At 39.6% G+C, this 19,929-nt stretch overlaps 1 protein-coding gene and 1 long non-coding RNA gene across 3 annotated transcripts in view; one reads left to right on the top strand and one right to left on the bottom strand.

The window, feature by feature from the left end:
• LOC127423599 (uncharacterized) overlaps positions 1-19,929 on the bottom strand; it is a 419,204-nt gene that overhangs the window by 168,069 nt on the left and 231,206 nt on the right. The window lies entirely within an intron of this gene.
• Positions 1-19,929, top strand: part of usp54b (ubiquitin specific peptidase 54b) — a 146,119-nt gene that overhangs the window by 110,340 nt on the left and 15,850 nt on the right. For both annotated transcript variants that reach the window (XM_051668025.1, XM_051668026.1), the window contains exons 8-15: positions 7,272-7,418; positions 11,516-11,665; positions 11,761-11,932; positions 12,661-12,837; positions 13,348-13,954; positions 15,202-15,329; positions 15,450-15,608; positions 16,320-16,439. In XM_051668025.1, coding sequence (XP_051523985.1) covers positions 7,272-7,418; positions 11,516-11,665; positions 11,761-11,932; positions 12,661-12,837; positions 13,348-13,954; positions 15,202-15,329; positions 15,450-15,608; positions 16,320-16,439 — 1,660 coding nt within the window. The remainder of the gene's footprint in view (positions 1-7,271; positions 7,419-11,515; positions 11,666-11,760; positions 11,933-12,660; positions 12,838-13,347; positions 13,955-15,201; positions 15,330-15,449; positions 15,609-16,319; positions 16,440-19,929) is intronic.

Raw genomic sequence — 19,929 nt, 5'->3', positions numbered from 1 at the left:
CTGGACACTTTGTCCATACCAAGTGCAAATGCAAGATAATGGGGTGTAACTTAACTTCTCCGATTAGTATGATAGAAAGGCTTTGCAATGGTGAAATAGGGGCAAGAACTTCCTGTTCAATACAAAACCAGGGAGGGGCTCTCTCAGGTGGAAGCGAACAATGAGCCAAATGTCTGAGACCGAATGCATAATAATAAAACAAAATCTTGGGTAGGCCTAGCCCACCTTTGTCAATCGGCCTATGCAGCTTACTGAAGTGTAATCTGGGATGTTTACCATTCCAAATGAAGGACTTTGCTATGCTATCAAATTGCTTGAAATAAGAGAGGGGGACATTTATAGGGAGAGATTGTAGCAGGTAGTTGAATTTTGGAATACAATTAATTTTAATAACATTAACCTTCCCAATCATAGATAAATGTAATGAAGCCCACGTGCCCACATCACTCGAAAACCTTTTTATTAAAGGGTCAAAATTAAATCACACAAATTTGCTGGGAATAAAATACCCAAATACTTAATACCCTGTTTGGGCCACTGGAAGGCACCCAGATGAAAAGCTGTTACCGGGCAGTATGCTGTCAGAGCCAAAGCTTCGGATTTAGACCAATTAACTGTATCCCGAGAACTTAGAAAAGGAATTAATAATTCTGTGGCGGCAAGGCACAGATCTAGTAGGGTCGGAGACTAATAATAAAATATCTTCTGCATAAAGCAAAAGCTTATGCGCCACACCTCCCTCCACCACCCCGGAAAATCATCCTCCTTTCTTATCGTGGCTGCTAATGGTTCCAAGGCAAGACAGAACTATAATGGGGAAAGAGGGCAACCCTGCCGGGTGCCCCTATCCAGAGTAAAATAATCTGAAATTAATCCATTCGTTTGTACCGCCGCTACCGGGTGTCTATTAAGTAACTTAATCCAAACAATAAAAGTATTCCCGAACCCGTACATTTCCAAAATCTTAAAAAGATAATCCCATTCTACCATATCAAATGCCTTTTTGGCATCAAGTGAGATGGCAGCGACCGGAGTCTGATCATTCGCCACTGACCACATGATTTTGATGAAATGCCTAATGTTATCAGAAGAGCTACGGCCCAGAATAAACCTCGCCTGATCTATATGTATAAGAGATGTCATAACTTTACTTAATTGGTTAGCCTACATTTTTGACAATATTTTAACGTCTAGCTGGATCAGGGAAATTGGATATTATTTCTTACACTCACTTGGATCTTTGTCCTTTTTAAGGATCAGACTGATCCGGGCTTGCGTCATGGTTGGCGGAAGCTTTCCATTCTTTAATGATTCCATATAAACTTCTAGCAAAAGTGGAGCCAATTCTGTAGCATAAGATCTAAAAAACAAAGCGGCAAAGCCATCTGGCCCTGGAGGCTTGCTTGTAGGCAAGGCCTTAATTACTTCGCCAAGCTCCTCCAAGGTTATCTCAGAATCAAGATAATTTTTTTGCTCAGTTGTCAGTTTAGGAAGTTCTAATGGTTCCACAAAGTTTCTAATATCCTCATCAGTAGACGAAGACATGGAACTATAGAGATCAAGATAGAATTCTTTAAAAGCATTATTAATATCAATGGCTGAGGTAAATATTTCACCACCAGCAGATTTCAATGGTAGAAAAAGACTCTCTCTGTTTTATATATCTAGCCAGAAGTTTTCTTTCCTTGTCTCCCAACTCAAAGTATGACTGTCTTGCCCTGAATAGCCAAAACTCCACCTTCCGTGACAATATAGTATTATATACGTATTTCAGTCGGGTCAATTCTCTGAGGCTATCAGACGACATTCGGCACTTCAGCTCTGCCTCGGCACTTTTAATATTCCCTTCCAACTCCATGAGTTCTCGTGCTTTGGATTTTTTTGGTGAATGAAGCATACTGTATGATCCGGCCCCTAAGAAACGCCTTAAGTGCCTCCCAAGCCACACCCACAGAGGATACTGAGGACCAGTTGGTCTCCATATAAACATTGATTTCAGCCTTTAACATTTGTTGGAATTAAGGATTTTGCAAAAGGGATACATTAAAGCGCCAACTATATGATTTCCTTTTCTCCATATGTGACAACACCTCTAAACTAACCAGGGTGAGATTTGAGACTAAAATGTTTCCAATTGAGCAATCAACAACAGATGAAATGAGGGACTTAGATATATATATATATAAAAAAAAAAAATCTATTCTAGAATAAATCTTATGGACTGATGAAAAATGTATAGTCCCTACCAGATGGGTTAAAAAGTTTCTAAATATCTGTAAGTCCAAGATTTTTACACATCCTGTGAAGCGTCAATGTTGCTCTAGGGGGCTTACACACTTTTACTTCACTGTGATCAAGGACTGAGTCCATCAAAGGATTAAAGTCTCCTCCCAATATTATATCATAAGGGGTGCCAGTGGCTTGCAGCATCCCTTCAAGATCTATAAAAAAGCCCTGATCATCAACGTTAGGCGTAAATATTAGCCAAAATAAGACTTTGCCCCTGAATTTCTGCTAAAGCAATAATGACTCTTCCTAGTTTATCTTTAATCAGTTTGAGACATTTGAATTGTAGATGCTTACTTATCAGTATAATGACTCCCCTGCTCTTACTTGAGCCAGCACTAAAGAAAACATGTCCACCCCATATCTTCCCAAAGGGAAAGATGCGTTTCTTGATCATATTTGACTATATCATATTTCTTACGCTTAAGAAGAGAAATAACCTTCCTTCTTTTTATGGGGTGCCCCAACCCATTCATATTCCATGTGGAGAGACAATCCACTCATATTAACATTTGACATTTTGACACATTAGAAAAAATAGATTGTGTGTCAAAAACAAAATTATAAAGACCACATTCCAACATTAGTGCAACAATCAAACCCCAAACTTCACCCCGAAGCAAACAAACAGAAAAAAGAAAAACAGCACCAACTGGCATCCATCCCTCTAAACTCAAACAATCCATGTACACCTACGAGAGCCCCCGTGACAACTTTGCCATCGAATTGCCCAAGTCTGGTGTTTCTATAAAAATTTTGTGAGACAGAATTACACAACAAAAGCTAATCTATAAAACAAACTCCAGCCAATAGGCGGAATAAACACAAATAACATGTAGATTCATCCACATAACTGTCCCGAAGGTGTGTTCCTCCACAAAACAAACTCCAGCCGCTAGGCGGAACCAGCAAAAAAAAAGAAAAAAAGGGCTCTCAGTTTCCTCAGACAGTCAAATAAATGTTCAGTGAGCCGGCCTATTCGGTTGCTTCATGGGTGCAACAAATGACCTAATCACTCCAATGACTTAACAGAAATACTCCACAAAACAAACTCCAGCCAATAGGAGGCTTAAACACAAAGAATGTACAGATTCATCCACACAGCTGTCCCGAAGGAGTGTTACTCCACAAAACAAACTCCTGCCGATGGGCGGAACCAGCACAAAAAGAAAAAAAAAGCTCAGTTTCCTCGGACAGTCAAGTGGATGTTCAGTGAGTCGGTCCATTTGGCTGCAACGTGATTACCACAAAATAACTTACCAGTCCATTGACTTTATGAAGGGCATCGCTTGCAGGGGACATGTGAATGTTTTACGGCCATCCTTAGCATCTGTTCTCAATTTGGCCGGGAACATTAGTGCAAAAGCGACCTTCCGTTGATGTAAGAGATTCTTGCATTCCTTGAATCAATCATGTTTCTCTCTTGTCGAATTCGCAAAGTCTGGGAACAAGAAAATGCTGTGGTTCTTCCAAGAAAGCCTTCCTTTACTCCTCGCCTTGCGTAACACGAGATCTTTATCGGATGATCTCAGAAATTTGGGCAGAATTTATCGGGGCCTGTCTCCCTCAGCGGATCGCTGAGCCGGAACCATGTGAGCTCACTCGATTTCCATCTTATGGCCTGTTATGTCGAGCAGACTCGGAAAGACCACATCCAGGAATTTCACCATATCCTCACCATCTTCGGCCTTAGGAATTCCAACAATACGGACATTATTCCGCCAGCTACGGTTCTCCAAGTCCTCCAACTTCTCCCGGACACGCTCCAAATCCACCTAGCGGATTAGCAGATAATTCCCTCTCTGATGACTCCAGATAATCGATCCGTTTCTCAGCATCCCCCATTCTTGTAACCACCTCAGTGAATTTCGTCTCCATGGCAGTGATCAATCGACGTATTACAGCAAGATCCTCCAAGTCAGCATTGCTGACATGTTCAACATTTCTCCGACCAAATCGACTCCCTGGCTCGCGCCTGCTCAGGAGCATCAGCTTGAGCAAGTAAGAGTCTTTTAATGTCTCCAGAGACCGAGGATTTTGAATTCTTTGACATATTGTCCTCCGAGAACAGTTATGGAACAGAGTGTATCGAATCTCATTGGTTTATGACATTAATAGTGTTAAAACTAGCAAAGTGCGCAGAGCTCGCCGTTCACACGTCCGAACCTCGCATGCCGTCACGTGACTCCACCAGTTTAATGCATTGTTAAATGCATTAATGCAATTTCAGAATGTCTTTAAATTCAGATTGTATGTTGTTTGTATATGCCTTGTAAGTTTAACTTGAGTTTGCCCAAATTTTGATTTTCACCCCAGTAGTTTAAAAAAAGTTTACGTAACCTTTTTCAAGCTACAAACACAGAAACACACAAGACGGTCTGTTCTTAGCCTGAGAGAGGCAGCTTGTTCCAGCACTGTTTTTATCTCACTGCTCCACTCCACTATGCAGAAAACAGACCCACAACACACACACTCACAGAGTCCTGCCTTACATACCAGATGCTGATCAGCTTTTACAACACACTGCAGACCCTCACCCTCGCCACAGAAGGTGGCTGATTTCATCACCTGAAACACACTGTAGCTTCATTCCATGTGCTTATAGAGACATCTGTGTCAGCAGCTTTGGAATCTTCTCCGTATCTGATCAGCAAGATGAATACAAATCACGTTGAGCTGAAATCCATTACTTTATTTTCAGAGATTTTTGTGTTGATTCACTGAAATGGCTTTACTGAAATTAAAAAGAGCACGGTTCTTTAATGTCACTGATCTTTAGGAGCTTAGTTGTCTGGCCTGATAGCATGTGTTTGTCTGAATTCCATGCGCTCGGCAGGACAGACTGCAGAGCTGAGGCTGACAATGATCTCTAATGGGACACTTGTGTGTCTGTCCCAGATCTCAGCAGTCTTACCACTGCTGTCTGTTCATTGGCTGTGTGTTTGTGTATGTCTGTAATGGAGTGACTAAGAGAGAGAGAGAAAGAGACTGGGCTCTTTGTCTAATCCCTTCCTGCCCAGATCTGGTGCCAGCCTGGTGCCACCCCGCTCTCTTCCTCCCTGCCACAAAGGCAGTGCCCAGCTAGGTTTTTTTACCCTGATGGAAGGGGTCAGGCTGGCTGTGGTGCTCGTCGCCAGTGCTTTTCTCTGCCTGTTTCCGTATGCCGCTGCCAATGCGCTCGGTGGAGGCGGTGACTCAACGAGCTCAGCTAGAACATTGGGTGCGGAACATAAGGTCCTGCTGGACTGTGTAGCTCTGTTTGAAGCACTCCTTTCATCTTCTCCTAACCTTTTCTCACACACCAAAATTCAAACACCCGTCATTCGCAAACTTCTACACATCCCCCATTTTGCATGTTTGTTTATTAAATATTTTGGCTTATTGGTTGGGCTTTCAGCTTCCAATAAGCAAGGTCCCCGTGGTCACAGTAAACCTGGAAAATCAGGGAATTTAAAATTTTGGATTTGCAGGCCTGTAAAGTCATGGAATTGAACAAAATCCTAGAGAGTCAGGGAAAAGTAATTGAAATTTCGATAACAATTTACAATAAAGTTCTATTCGTTAACATTAGTTAATGCATATGGTATCATGCACTAATAATAAACAATTATTTTTTTATTTTCAGCATTTATTAATCTTGATTAATGTTATTTGATTAAAATACTATAATGCATTAGTTGTTTGTATAAGTTCATATTGCATATACAGTTGTTAATGTTAACATATACAACTTTCATTGTTAAATATGTATATGTAGAAATTTACCACAATTAATAAATACTGTAAAAGTATTGTTCACTGTTATTTCATGATTATAAATGTAGTTAATGAATTTAACAAATACAACCTTTTTATAAAGTGTTACCGAAATGTATATAGTGAATCTATGAATTGTTTTGTGCTCAACTCAATAATTTTTTTTTTTTGTTTTTTTTGTGAGGGCAATTTTTAAAATCTTGGTAACACTCTATTTTAGGGATCAGAAATTAGACAGTAAATAATGACTAATAATTGGACTTGTAATGGGCTAGTTACAGACTTGTTTAGAATTATAAGGTATGTATTAAATGTTTGTTCGCTGATTTTTTACCCTTGCCTAATAGCTTTTTTACATTTCTTTTTTTCTAACAATGAACTTATTAGGTAAAAACATATGATACCAATAGCTAGTAAGGTGCAAAATACATCCTTTATAGGTTCTTATTACACTGTGTGAATGTGCAGCGTATAAGTATAAAATAAATATAAAAGGCAGAGACATTTGTTGCTTTGTGTAAATAGCAACTAAAAGTGTCTTCTTTGCACTAAGTGCAAATTGTGTTAGATACTATTTGCACCCCTACTTAAATACTACCATACAGTATATGAGCATCAACGTGTTTATTGTGTTTATTCCCACAGACACCATACACCAACCCCTAACCCTAAACCTAACCCTAACCTTCCCTGCTTTGTTGAAATACTAGATGCATTCTACATGTATTTATATACTTATAAGAAGCACATTCACACAGAGTACTGAGAACCTATAAAGGATGTCATTTGCATCATACTAGCTGCTGATATGTTTTGTATTTAGCTAATAAATTAATTGTTATGACAAAAGCAAATGTACAGTAAAGGGGCTATAAAGAAAGAATAAAAAAATCAGCCAATAAAGGCTTAGAAAATACTTAATAATGCCAAACAAATCCATAACTAGTCACTTACAAGTGTAATTATTAGTCATGAATTACTGTCTAATTTCTGATCCCTAAAATAAAGTGTTACCAAACTCTTTATTCAGTAATCATGAATGACTGAAAGAGTCATGGAAATGTGTTGGTCAAGAGGTGTGGGGACCCTGGATAAGTGTGTCTGTTAAATTCCATTTAACACATTTTATCAAATCTAAATCCATTCCCCAGAATTCCACAAAGATTCACCCTAAAATTAGTGCAGAAAAGACGAATAAAGTATTTTGTATCTCTTTTTTTGCATCCCAGAGTAACTGTGGAGAGATGTTGCGGATCAGACGTGTTTTGATGAACTGCCCGGAGATCATCAGCATCGGCCTGGTGTGGGACTCGGACCATTCTGATCTGGCTGAAGACGTCATCCACAGCTTGGGGACGTGCCTGCGGCTGGGTGATGTAAGACTCATACACGGAAAACACACTACCATTGTTCCTTTTTCATCATCACCTCAACACAGTAACCTTGAGCTTCTAGCTCCCTCTTTGTTTTTTGACGCAGTCTAGAAGAAAAGAAAGGAACAAAGTGTAATCTTTGTGACACTAGATATCCTTGGCCTCACTAAGTGTAAGAGCATTCACATATTATTCACAAGGACCTTTTTGTAAGATAATTTGTGAACACTGAGTCCCAGTTATATGATGTATGAGATTTAATTGGAATTTATTTATTGACCAGTTTAGCTGTTAACATGCCTCTGGAGGCTTGTTTGTTCACTTTTATAATAAAAAAAATTCTGCATGTTTTTACTGTAAATTGTTTTAAATTTGTACAAACTGTTTTCCATTTGAAAGGTCTAGGACTCAAGCTTTGACTTTTGACCAATGTATACAAAATTACAAAAGGAGTTCATACTTGTATTATGTAATACTGTAGATTAAATTACTGTGACATCACACAGCAGACAAGTGCACTTCCAGGTTCTTTTGAGCAGCAGCTTTCAGTGGTGGATATGGGCAACATTGCAATTTTAATAATCTATTTAGCATTATATAATCTAATAATGTATGTTTATGTTAATAAAAGTTATTTAAAGGCATATCTGTTGTTTATAGAGAAGAAATGTATGTTGGTTCTTTTTGAACTATCTACAAATCTAGTTTTAACTAGTTTTAAACAAGCGTGTGTGAATTCAGCACTGCAAAAGCTGGCTGATCACATCACAGACACAGAGCAACAACACCCAGACTCACTTATTATTATTCTTGGGGATTTTAACAAAGCAAACCTCACACATGAACTGCCCAAATACAAACAGCACATTACATGCCCTACCAGAGACAGAAATATACTGGATCACTGCTACACAACATTAAAGGATGCATATCGCTCTGTCCCTAGAGCAGCTTTGGGACTCTCTGATCACTGTCTGGTTTATCTTCTTCCAACCTACAGGCAGAAATTAAAATCTGCTAAACCTTTAGTAAAGACTGTAAAGAGATGGACCAATGAAGCAGAGCTGGAACTACAAGCCTGCTTTGACTGCACTGATTGGAATGTTTTTGAAGCTGCAGACACCAATCTGTACAAGCTCACAGATACTGTGACATCATATGTCAGTTTCTGCGAGGATATGTGAATTCCTACTAGAACTTATTTAACATACAGCAATGACAAACCATGGTATACAGCAAAATTCAGGCAGCTTTGTCAGGCCAAAGAGGATGCTTACAGAAGTGGGGATAATATATTATGTAATCAGGCCAAAAACACACTGACAAATGAGATTAGAACGTCTAAAAGAAGCTACTCTGAAAAGCTGGAAAACAAGTTTTCAGCTAACGACCCTGCATCAGTGTGGAGTGGCCTGAAAGACATTACCAACTACAATATACCATCCCCCAACACTGTAGGGATTCAACAACTGGCTGATGACCTGAATGTGTTTTACTGATTTGAAAAGCCTAGTCTCACACCCCACACCCGCTCTGACCTCTATTTTGTGACCACACCAACACCTCTTGCAACCCCCCTCCTCCCCCCTCCTGCTACTCAACCGGCACTTAAGATTTGTGAAGAGGATGTGTGTTCCGTAACAGAAGACAAGGAAAGCACAGGGCCCAGACAGTGTTTCACTCACTTGTCTAAAAGCCTGTGCTAACCAGCTGGCCCCCATCTTCACACAGATCTTCAACACATCACTGGAGCAGTGTGAAGTTCCCAGCTGCTTCAAATACACCACCATCATCCCTGTCCCAATGAAAACCAAGATTGCAGGAATGAATGACTACAGACCGGTCGCCCTGACATCTGTGGTCATGAAGTCATTTGAGAGACTGGTGTTGGCCCACCTGAAGGACATCACTGGACCCTTTCTGGATCCCCTGTAGTTTGTCTATGGAGCTAACAGGTCGGTGGATGATGCAGTCAATATGGGACTTCATTACATACTGCAGCATCTAGACAGACCAGGGACTTATGCAAGGTTCCTATTTGTGGACTTCTGTTCGGCTTTCAACACCATCATTCCTGCTCTCCTATGGATTAAATTAACCCAGCTTTTGGTTCCCACCTCTATCTGTCAGTGGATCACCAGCTTTCTGACAGATAGGCAGCAGTTAGTGAGACTGGGGAAATTCACTTCCAGCACAAGCACTGGTGCCCCCCAGGGATGTGTGCTCTCCCCACTACTCTTCTCCCTGTACACCAATGACTGCATCACCAAGTACCCCTCTGTCAAGCTCCTGAAGTTTGCAGACAACAACACAGTCATCTGCGTCATCCAAGATAATGACGATTCTGCTTACAGAACGGAGGTTGAACACTGGTGCAGTCAAAACAACCTGGAGCTGAACACGCTCAAAACAGTGGAGATGATTGTGGACTTCAGGAGGAACGCCCCAACATTGACCCCCTCACCATTCTGAACACACTGGCAGCAGTGGAGTCATTCAGGTTCCTGGGCACTACCATCTCATAGAACCTGAAGTGGGCGACCCACATTGACTTCATTGTGAAAAAGGCCCAGCAGAGGCTGTACTACCTTCGCCAGCTGAGGAAGTTCAACCTGCCAAAGGTGCTGCTGATCCAGTTCTACTCAGCAGTCATTGAGTCTGTCCTCAGCACTTCAATAGCTGTCGGGTTAGGTTCAGCTACCAAGTCAGATATCAGAAGACTTCAAAGGACAGTCTGGACTGCTGAACAGATTATTGGTTCTCACCTTCCCAAGAACTGTACACCTCCAGAGTGAGGAAAAGGGCTAGAAAAATTGCTTTGGACCCCATTCACCTAGCACACTACCTTTTTGAACTGTTGCCCTATGTTTATGTGTTTATGTATGTTTATGTTGTATATGTATATTTTTTGTATTCTCTTTGCACTGGAAGCTTCTGTCACCATGACAAATTCCTTGTGTGTGTAAGCATACTTGGTGATAAAGCTCATTCTGATTCTGATTAAAGCATGTATTATTTGGTCATAGGTTGAAGAATACACATTCTCACATGTTTTACACACTTCTAAAGCCTGAGAAATGTGGCATATAAAAATAAAAACTATAATCAGACACGCAATATGCATCTTTAATGCTTAAATTATTCGTCTACTTGCATTTAACATAATAACATTTGACATATTCAATATGCAAACATCTGATTTAGATTGAACAAGCTACTTACCGCATTCAAAATAAATGCAAAGACAAATTTTAGAATTGTTAAATTATTTTTTATTTGCATATACATTCATAAACAGCCAGTACACCCTGCGGTAGAGGACAGGGAGCAGTTCATCCCGTTAGATATTACATGGTTGTCTTATTCATATAAGATCATCATCAGATCATATTTGGCCTCATTTATATCACAGCGTTTTTGTTATGGAAATTAAAAACAGTTGTTTGCGATCAGAGTTGTTCAAATCTACCAACAGCAGCTGCGGGGCAATTGGATCTTATTACAGATGACACGATCACAATGATGGTGATCCATGAAGTATCATAATTTAAGTAAAATTCTGACTTTGTCCTGATCCACTGATCCTGATGAAAATTTAGGAAGCCAAAATCTCCAATAATCTTTTGGAAACTGGGTGTTTCATCTCCACAAACAGCAATTTTGAGGAATTCTCAGCTTAATTTAATAGAAACACCCATTAAAAGGATTTCTGGGGTGCCAAAAAAACCTGGAAGTGACGCTGGCCACCTATAATTAAAAAAAACAAAAATCCATGTTCCAGTCAAGTCTATTTTCCATGGCAAGGATTTTTTCCCCATGGGTTCAGTAAATACCATCCATTAGAACTTTCTGTCCAAAAATATGCACATTTAGACAAATATTGATGGACTCTCACACGTTTACTTGACGTTTCTTTAGAGAAAATGCTCATTTTGATAATCTTTTAAGTCAAGACACTCTCTGCAAATGCTAATGGGCCAATATTTAGTCAACTGAATAAACTCCTCACTGCAGCCTAGTGTGGGTGGCTTCAAAACAGCAAACTCTACATCTGATTGGCCATCACAGCCATTTCTCCCTTTATTTTCTCTGCCCTCCAGCTGTTCTACCGTGTGACGGATGAGCGGGCCAAGCAATCAGAGCTCTACCTTGTGGGTATGGTGTGCTATTACGGCAAGCATTACTCCACCTTCTTCTTCCAGACCAAGATACGCAAGTGGATGTACTTTGATGATGCACATGTGAAGGAGGTAATGACACACTCTAGTGTGCTAGTTTTTATAATTGTGTAATGAAAGGCTGACCAGAAGCTGGGTTTTAAACTGGATTTGCTAAACTCTCACAGATCGGTCCCAAGTGGAAAGACGTGGTGTCACGATGTATAAAGGGCCACTATCAGCCGCTCCTGTTGCTGTATGCTGACCCCCGGGGGACGCCCGTGTCATCGCAGGACACACTGGCTGCACAGCTTGACCTGCACCAGAGCAGCAAGGCTGGATATGATAGCGAAGACTCCGGTGAGGCAAAGAGGAGTTAAACAAAAAGGAAGATGTACTTCTTATACTGTATCCTCTAAAATTCCTAGAATCAATCTGTTTTTAAGGGATAGTTCAGCCAAAAATTCTACAGTTCTGTCATCATTTACTCATGTTGTTCCAAACCTGTATGACTCACTTCTGTGAAACACAAAAGGAGATTTTAGGAAGGATGTGTATTGTACCTAAGTCACCATTCACTTTTTTCTGTATAATGAAAGTGAATGGTGACTGAGGCTGTCGTTCTGCCTAAAGTCTTCTTTTGTGTTCCATGGATGAAAGTAAGTGGGACACGAATGTATTTATTTATTTTATTTTTTATGTATTTTTCCTATCCCAGCTTAATGTGGATAGACAACTATAAGTAAGAAATGCATAGGTTGATTACTGTAAACAGAGTAGCTCTGTGCCACTTTCAAAATATTGCTCTATTTGTTTGAGACTGACACAGCAGCATTGGCTCAACCAATGGTATGAGTTTGGAGCTGGATTGCCTGTTTTTTTTTACCAATGGCAGTTGGGTGGAGTGTTTAGTAAACCTGTTTGAAAACAGTAATTTATTTCAGCAATTTCATTTGGTGTTGTAGTGGTACAGAAATTACACCCTTCACCTTTAACAAATGGGCTTTGTGCAGTTGCAGTTGGCATGCTATGGCTAACTTTCACTATGTCTGAATGCCCTCTGCTGTTGTTGTTTTTGTTGTTGTCAGGGAGGGAGCCCTCAATTTCAAGTGACACACGCACAGACTCTTCCACAGACAGTTACAGCTACAAGCACTCTCGATCACACCATGAGTCCATGGCCTCCCATTTCTCTTCTGACTCTCAGGGAACTGTGGTGTGTAATCAGGACAGTAGAAGTTCCCAGAACAGCATGGACACTTCAGGTACTTTAGTACAAACACACTTTCAAAAACCGTATAATTGCACTGTATGTGAGACGGATACTTCACCCAAAAATAAAAATTCTGTCATCATTTACTCACCCTCATGTCATTCTAAACCCCTATGACTAAGGAGGCTGGGTCTGTCAAGTTCCAAAATTACAGAAATTCTCCATAAAAATATCAAATTCAAAGCCATTCCAAAGACAGAATTACAAAATGAAAAATACTTCACTTTTAATTTCAGACTATTCCTCTCACAAAGCTATCGAATTACTTTAAAAGATTTGGAATATTGCAGACAAATCAAAAGTTCACAGATCCAGTCACCATTTACATTCGTTATATGAAAAAGGCGGGATTTTCTCAAAAAATTCATATTTTGTGTTACATGGAGAGAACTTCATACGGGTTTGAAACAACATGAGGGTGAGTAAATGATGACAGAATTGTCTTTTTTTGCGTGTGTGTGAACTATCCCTTTAACAAAGAGTCTGTTTTTTTTTTCTTTAGGGGAGATGCTTAAAGAGCAGGCCACTACGCCAAGGCCCTCTTCTACTTGCCATCTGCAGGACTATAAAGAGACTGTGAATATGATTCACAGCAGACCTCTCTCATCATCCTCTAGTTCAGGGGTGGGCGGCTCAGAGGCTGGGGCGCGGGCGAGGGACTGGGAAGACGAGAGCACCAGCAGCGAGTCCAAGTCCAGCTCCAGTGGAGGGCGCTATCGACCAACATGGAGACCCAGAAGAGAGGCCCTGAATATTGACAGCATCTTTAGCCAGGACAGACATCGGCTGGGTGGCTACGCCACACTCGGGCCGTCCCCGCTGCCGGAAGACGTGGTGTCCCCAATGCAGGGAGAGCTAACCTCAGGGGCCGCTGCAGAGGGGTTGAGCACAGCAGCAACAGAGACAGACAACACAATCGATGACACGGAGGGCATATTGGAGACAGGGGTGGAGCGTCTACCAATCCCGCCCCTTTTAAGAGGCGTGGAGCAGCAGCCGCGGCTGATCCAGAGGATGGAGAGTGGATACGAAAGCAGTGAGAGAAACAGCAACAGCCCCATCAGCATGGACATGCCACTCAGCGACAACCCAAGCACCAGTGCTCACAGGTGACACAACAACCTGCCCAAACTGACCTCAGCTCCTGTATATGAAGACCACCATCACCATTAGGCCTGGGAAATATAGCTAAAATGTTATATAAAAATATTTGATATAAATATATTAAATCAAGATATGTTTCTGCTCTGAAATGACTTATTAATATATATATATATTTAATGAGAGGAGCCATCATTTCAAACAAAGTACATTTAAAAAGCAAGAAATGTATTAAAATGTTTTTCCACTAAATTAGCAAAAGGAAAATAAAAAAAAAAACCATTTAGTATAAATAATATTTATTTATACCATGAAACAATACATAGTGGTAAACAGCAGCTTTTATACCTGCAAATATATTTTTTACTTAAACAATTTAAAGCATGTTAAATTCCAGAAGGAGAAGTTATATTTAATATATTTATTTATTTAAATGCACCAATATAACAATACATAGTGATAAACAGCAATATTTACCTAAATACTGTATATTTTTTTCACTAAAACATTGCAAAGCATGAAAAATTTCACAGTAAATTCTATGCTAATTTTTAATTGCAACAACGCAAACGAATTGTTAGACCAATTAATTGAAACTGATAGTTCAAATGAACTGATGATGTTCGTGGAATAAATAAAACTTCATAGATTTTAAATCATAGACACTATTAAAGTATCTCTATCTTAGCGCTCTCATATTCATGAGTGGTGACACAAGGCCTACTGGCAAGGTCTTTAGGAATCTTAATGGCCAAATAAAAACAGCATTAAAATCATTGCAACATTCATGATGTTGGTTGATTTTATATTGCATATATCATAAATGTTCAAAACAATATATATCACCCAGCCCTTTTCCTTATATGCCTTAAAGGGATAGTTCACCCAAAAAAGAAAATCCTGTGATAATTTAGTCAACCATATGTTCTTCCAAACCTGTATTGTCTTTTTCAGTGGAACAAAAAAGGAAATGTTATGTTATGATGTATGTTATTCTCAGTCACCATTCACTTTCATTGCATCTTTTTTTCATACAATGAACGTGGATGGTGTCTAATGTCATTCTGCCTAATATCTTCTTTTGTGTTCCACTAATGAAAGAAAGTCAAATGGGTTTGGAACAACATGATGGTGTGTAAATGACTGAATTTTCATTTTTGGGTGAACTATCCCTTTAAATTTATAATACAAAAACACAGACACTGGGAATGATATTATGTGTCACTGTAATGACAGCTGCTCGCTTTTGCCTCAGGGACAGCGGAAGTAAGAGGCCTGTAACTTCAGGACCCTCCTGGCGCACAGTGCCCAAGTCCAAAAGCAGCAGTGCCATCCTGCAAGACCTCAAATCCCCCACATGGAGCAGCGCTTCACTCAGTTTGGGTGAGTCACAAGTGGCCTGTGGCCGTATGCATCTTGCTACTAGATGTTCATGTCAAAGGTTTAACTGGGACATGAATGCTATTGTTACTTATTTATGCCTTTGCATGTGTATGTGCATAGGAGAGGGTCGCAGTGAGCTAGATGAGTTGCAGGAGGAAGTTGCACGCAGAGCCAGGCAGCAGGAGCTGCAGAGGAAGAAGGAGAAGGAGAGAGAAGTAGCCCAGGGCTTCAACCCCAGACCCAGCAAGTTCATGGACCTGGATGAACTTCAGCACCAGGGTAAATACCACACAGATCCATACAGATAAAGAGAGATGAAATGCAGATGAAACTGAAATGAAAGAAGCTGGTGCATTACATAGTGGGTAAATGTGCAGAAACCAGCGTAAAGTGGTTAGCTGGTCTCTCAGCTAAGTCAAGCTGGTTAGGCTGGTCTGTTTTGGTGGTTTTAGAGGCGTTTGGGCACTTTCTAGGTGGTCAGGTTAGGTAATTGGCTGGCTGACCAGCTCAACCCAAGCTTGGCCAAATTGGGAGACCAGCTAGACCAGCATAAACCAGCAAACCACCTTAGGCTTTATCAAGAATAGTTTGAAAGTAAAAGCTTCTTCTATGTTCTCTACCAACCCTACATCTAATATGATGTAACGGGATCTTTAAATGATAGAACAATGATTATGCGAAGTATCACTGTAGATGGGAGCCGTAGCTCACAGCTCACAAAAACACAGACTAATATAATATATTCAAATCCTGCACTATTTCTCATTTTAAATCAGTGTTTACCCTAGTCAGGGTGCATGGTTTGTGTATGCATATGTGTCTAATTGTGTTTTTGAGTTGTGTTGGTGGCACACATTCAAATGTGTTTACTTGTGTACCAGTGGACATTTCCATTTCTGTGAGTGATGTGTTCCCGGGAAAACGCGGTGGCTCCTGTGAGCAGTGTTTGCGCGTGTTCTCAGAGGCCTGGCCTTGGTGTGTTAATTACAGGGAAGGGGGGCAGTTTCGAGCACTGCCTGGCGGAGGCTGACTCTCTGTTAGAGCAGTCGCTGCGCCTGGAGCAGGCTGGGGACACAGCTACAGCCCTGGTGCTCTCCCATCACGCTGTGTGTAAGTAATTCTAACCTGCTTCTGCTTGCTACGCCCAACTCCTACGCTACCTGCTCGGGTAACCGTCACTTACCCAAAATATGCACTTTTTTGTAAGTCCATTTGGTAAGAAAGCATCTCCAAAGAGCATTAATGTCTCAGTAAATGTCCTTGCAACACAAACTCAACAGTAACTCCCCAACACTACCTTCCCTTTCTGCAGCACTCTGTGTGTGTGTGTTTGAGCGTGTGTATTTGCTTCATAAGCATGTCTGTTCCTCTCCTTCCTGACTGAGGTGACTCATCTCTATACACTCTATATCCAGTAAATATCCTTAAAACATCCCTTAATATCCTTGAAACAAGATAAAAGTGTGCAAGATAGTAAAACTTGTTTTCTGAGAATATATTGTGAATTAAGTTTATTGTTCTTACTCCATTGGCAAATAGGTTTGTTTGTTTTAGGCATAAGACTCAGTAAACTGTATTAAATTTATGCTTAAAACAAGTTTTAAAAAAAAATATATTTGCCTACTGTGTAAGAAAATAAACTTAATTCAGGGTGTATTCCCTGAAAACAAGTCTTAATATCTTACACAATTTTGCTTTTCAAGTAAATGTATCTTGTGTTAAGGATATTTTTAATGGAAAACAAAGCAAAAATACTGGTTAAGAAAATTAATTCTTGCGGTTCATTTTTTATTAGTGATATGAACTTAGTCACCACTTTAATTTATACTCTGCCTGTTGATCGTTAATTCTGCTGATAGTGCCATGCCTTTGACAACCATACAGCTTTGGCTTGAGAGCCCCAATCTGTTCCAGACAGAGGCTGAAACAATTTTAATCCACTTTTTTTCCAAACATCTCATTCTGAGTGTGAGCTATCTGTTTGGAATACCATTTGAATGGGCCTTACCCACAATCGCATGCTAACCGTTAACGCTTAGATCCAAATCCATTCTAGATTGAGCAGCATAATATTCCTGACCCCTGTAAATCCCTTTTGGAGGAAGGATCGGATTGTGATTCCGCTGAGCTGCCATGTGGGGATAGTGCAGCACAATCCTTCCTAAATCTCTCACTCTTCTCCAAAAAAAAAAAAAGAAAAGTGATGGCTGTGTGTGTCTCATTTACCTGGAACAACTGTTACAGCGTTTTTGTCCAAACTGATGGCATACCTGCTTGAATGATTTATGAGCAGAGAACAATTTCAGCCATGCAAATCTCCACAAAGCTATTTATACAGCTCGAAAACTGCTATCCAGGTCGGCAAACCCTCTATCTCTGTCTCGCTCTGCTCACAATGTGCGTGTGTATACTGTATGTGTGTGCATGTCTGTATGTTTGCAGCACAGTAATAATATATGTAAAGGGAAGACAGCTTTTGTAAATATTACCACTCTTCAGATCCCTGTAGCCCTTCCACTGTCTTGCTGAGACAGATCTGATTGCCTTTGGCCCAAGGCACATTCAGTTCTCTACCAAAAACACATTGATCACTCAAACTTCACAGGTCCCGAAAAGTCCAGTAGCAGCATCTAATATCACAATTTCAGTGTAGGGCTGGGCGATTAACAGAATATTCACAATATATTCACTGTGGTTTTTCTGGCAATATAAAATTAAGCAGCATTGTGGATATCACAATGATTTTAATGCACTTTCTATTTGGTTCATAAAGTAATAGTTAAAAAATTAAAATTCTCTCATCATTTACTCACCCTAATGCCATCCCAGATGTGTATGACTGATGTGTATGACTTTGCTGAACACAAACATAGATTTTGGAAGAATATCTGGGCTCAGTAAGTCCTTACAATATGTTAACGAGTACCAAAAGTTTGAGGCTCAAAAAACACATCAATTCAGCATAAAAGTAATCCATATGATTCCAGTGGTTAAATTCATGTCTTCAGAAGAGATAAGTGTGGCTGAGAAACAGATCATTATTTAAGTAATTTTTTTTATTGTCAATCTCCACTTTCACATTTGTCTTCTTTGGTTTTTGCCAATTCACATTATTCATGCATATCGCCACCTGTTGGGCAGGGAGGAGAATGTATCGGAAAAAAGGACTTAAAAATATATCTGTTTCTCACCAACACCTACAGTACTGCTTCTGAAGAAATGGATTTAACCACTGGAGTCTTATGGTTTACTTTTATGCTGCATTTGTGTGCTTTTTGAAACTTCAAAATGTTGGTACCCATTCACTTGCATTGTATGGACCTCCATTTTCAGATATTCTTCTAAAAATCTTTATCTTTGTTTATGTTCAGCAGAAGAAAGTCATATACTCATGTAGTGAAAATATGTGGAAAACATGCCTTGATTATTTTTTTGTATTATTATTTTTACTTTATTTACTTGATTTTAGTTCTTACATTAAATATTTTAAAAGTGTACTTCGCAACAATGCTTGTTTGGATAAAATGGTGGTTCCATTTCAGAGCAATACATACATATCGTATTGAAAATTTTTTTATATGAAGATATACAGTATATAAAATATTGTTAAATATCGAAATATAATTTTTTAGCTGTATCACCCAGCCCTACTTCAGTGTACAGAAGAACAGTTTCTAGTTCCCTTGGCCACAACCCTGCAATGCATCATTAGTTTTGTCTTTCCCTTGCTCTGTCTAAATGTGCATTCCTCTGTCAACGTTTGTGTCTGTCCTGGCTGTCGCTCCGTCAGTCTGTGATGTGCTGTCCTAAACTTCGCCCCTTTGCTTTTCCTAAAATGCCATTAGCTCCTTTTCAGCTCACCTCAATCCAAAGCACATAATCAGCAGTTAAAGCTAGCTCTGGCGCAGCTGGTGTTGACAGCGGTAAATATTCTGAAAATAGCATTTTTATGATAGGCAAAATTAATGCTAAACCAGACTTAAATTAAACAGGTTCAAGGGAACCATGGCAACATCTAACCTACCATGCGGTTTTCCATGTAACAGCCACAGACAGGAGAACAACCAAATCAGCTGTTTCCTAATGCAAAATCATTTTGGGTTGCAAATTACTTTGAAGATAATGAGCGGTTAATTGGTGTGATCTGTGATAGATCTCTATATGTTCTATTTAGAATGTATTGTGAATGAAAGCTTAAAAGCTTAATCACAGTTTTTTTGGTTTCTCTCTTGTCGTTCAACAGAGCAGCCCTGTGCTTCTACATATTATGGTCTACATATTATGATCTTTCTAAACTTTGTTTAACATGTCACTCATTGTGCACGGGCGCTATGTTCAGTAAGCAAAAAAAATGCACAGTTTCAGATAATGTGTTTGTACATAAGAGATTTGACAATTATGAAACCAGGGTCAGAAATCAATGGGGGCTTAGGGCAAAAACAACACCAAAAGTGACAAACATGCCACAATTGTAAAAAAATGACAGTGTAATAAATGTGTGTATATATATATATATATATATATATATATATATATATATATATATATATATATATATATATATATATATACACTGTATATACAGTGCATTCAGAAAGTA

The sequence above is a fragment of the Myxocyprinus asiaticus genome, chromosome 32 (assembly GCF_019703515.2).
Source record: "Myxocyprinus asiaticus isolate MX2 ecotype Aquarium Trade chromosome 32, UBuf_Myxa_2, whole genome shotgun sequence".
Classification (NCBI taxonomy): Eukaryota; Metazoa; Chordata; class Actinopteri; order Cypriniformes; family Catostomidae; genus Myxocyprinus; species Myxocyprinus asiaticus.
This window is presented reverse-complemented; position numbering and strand designations above follow the sequence as displayed.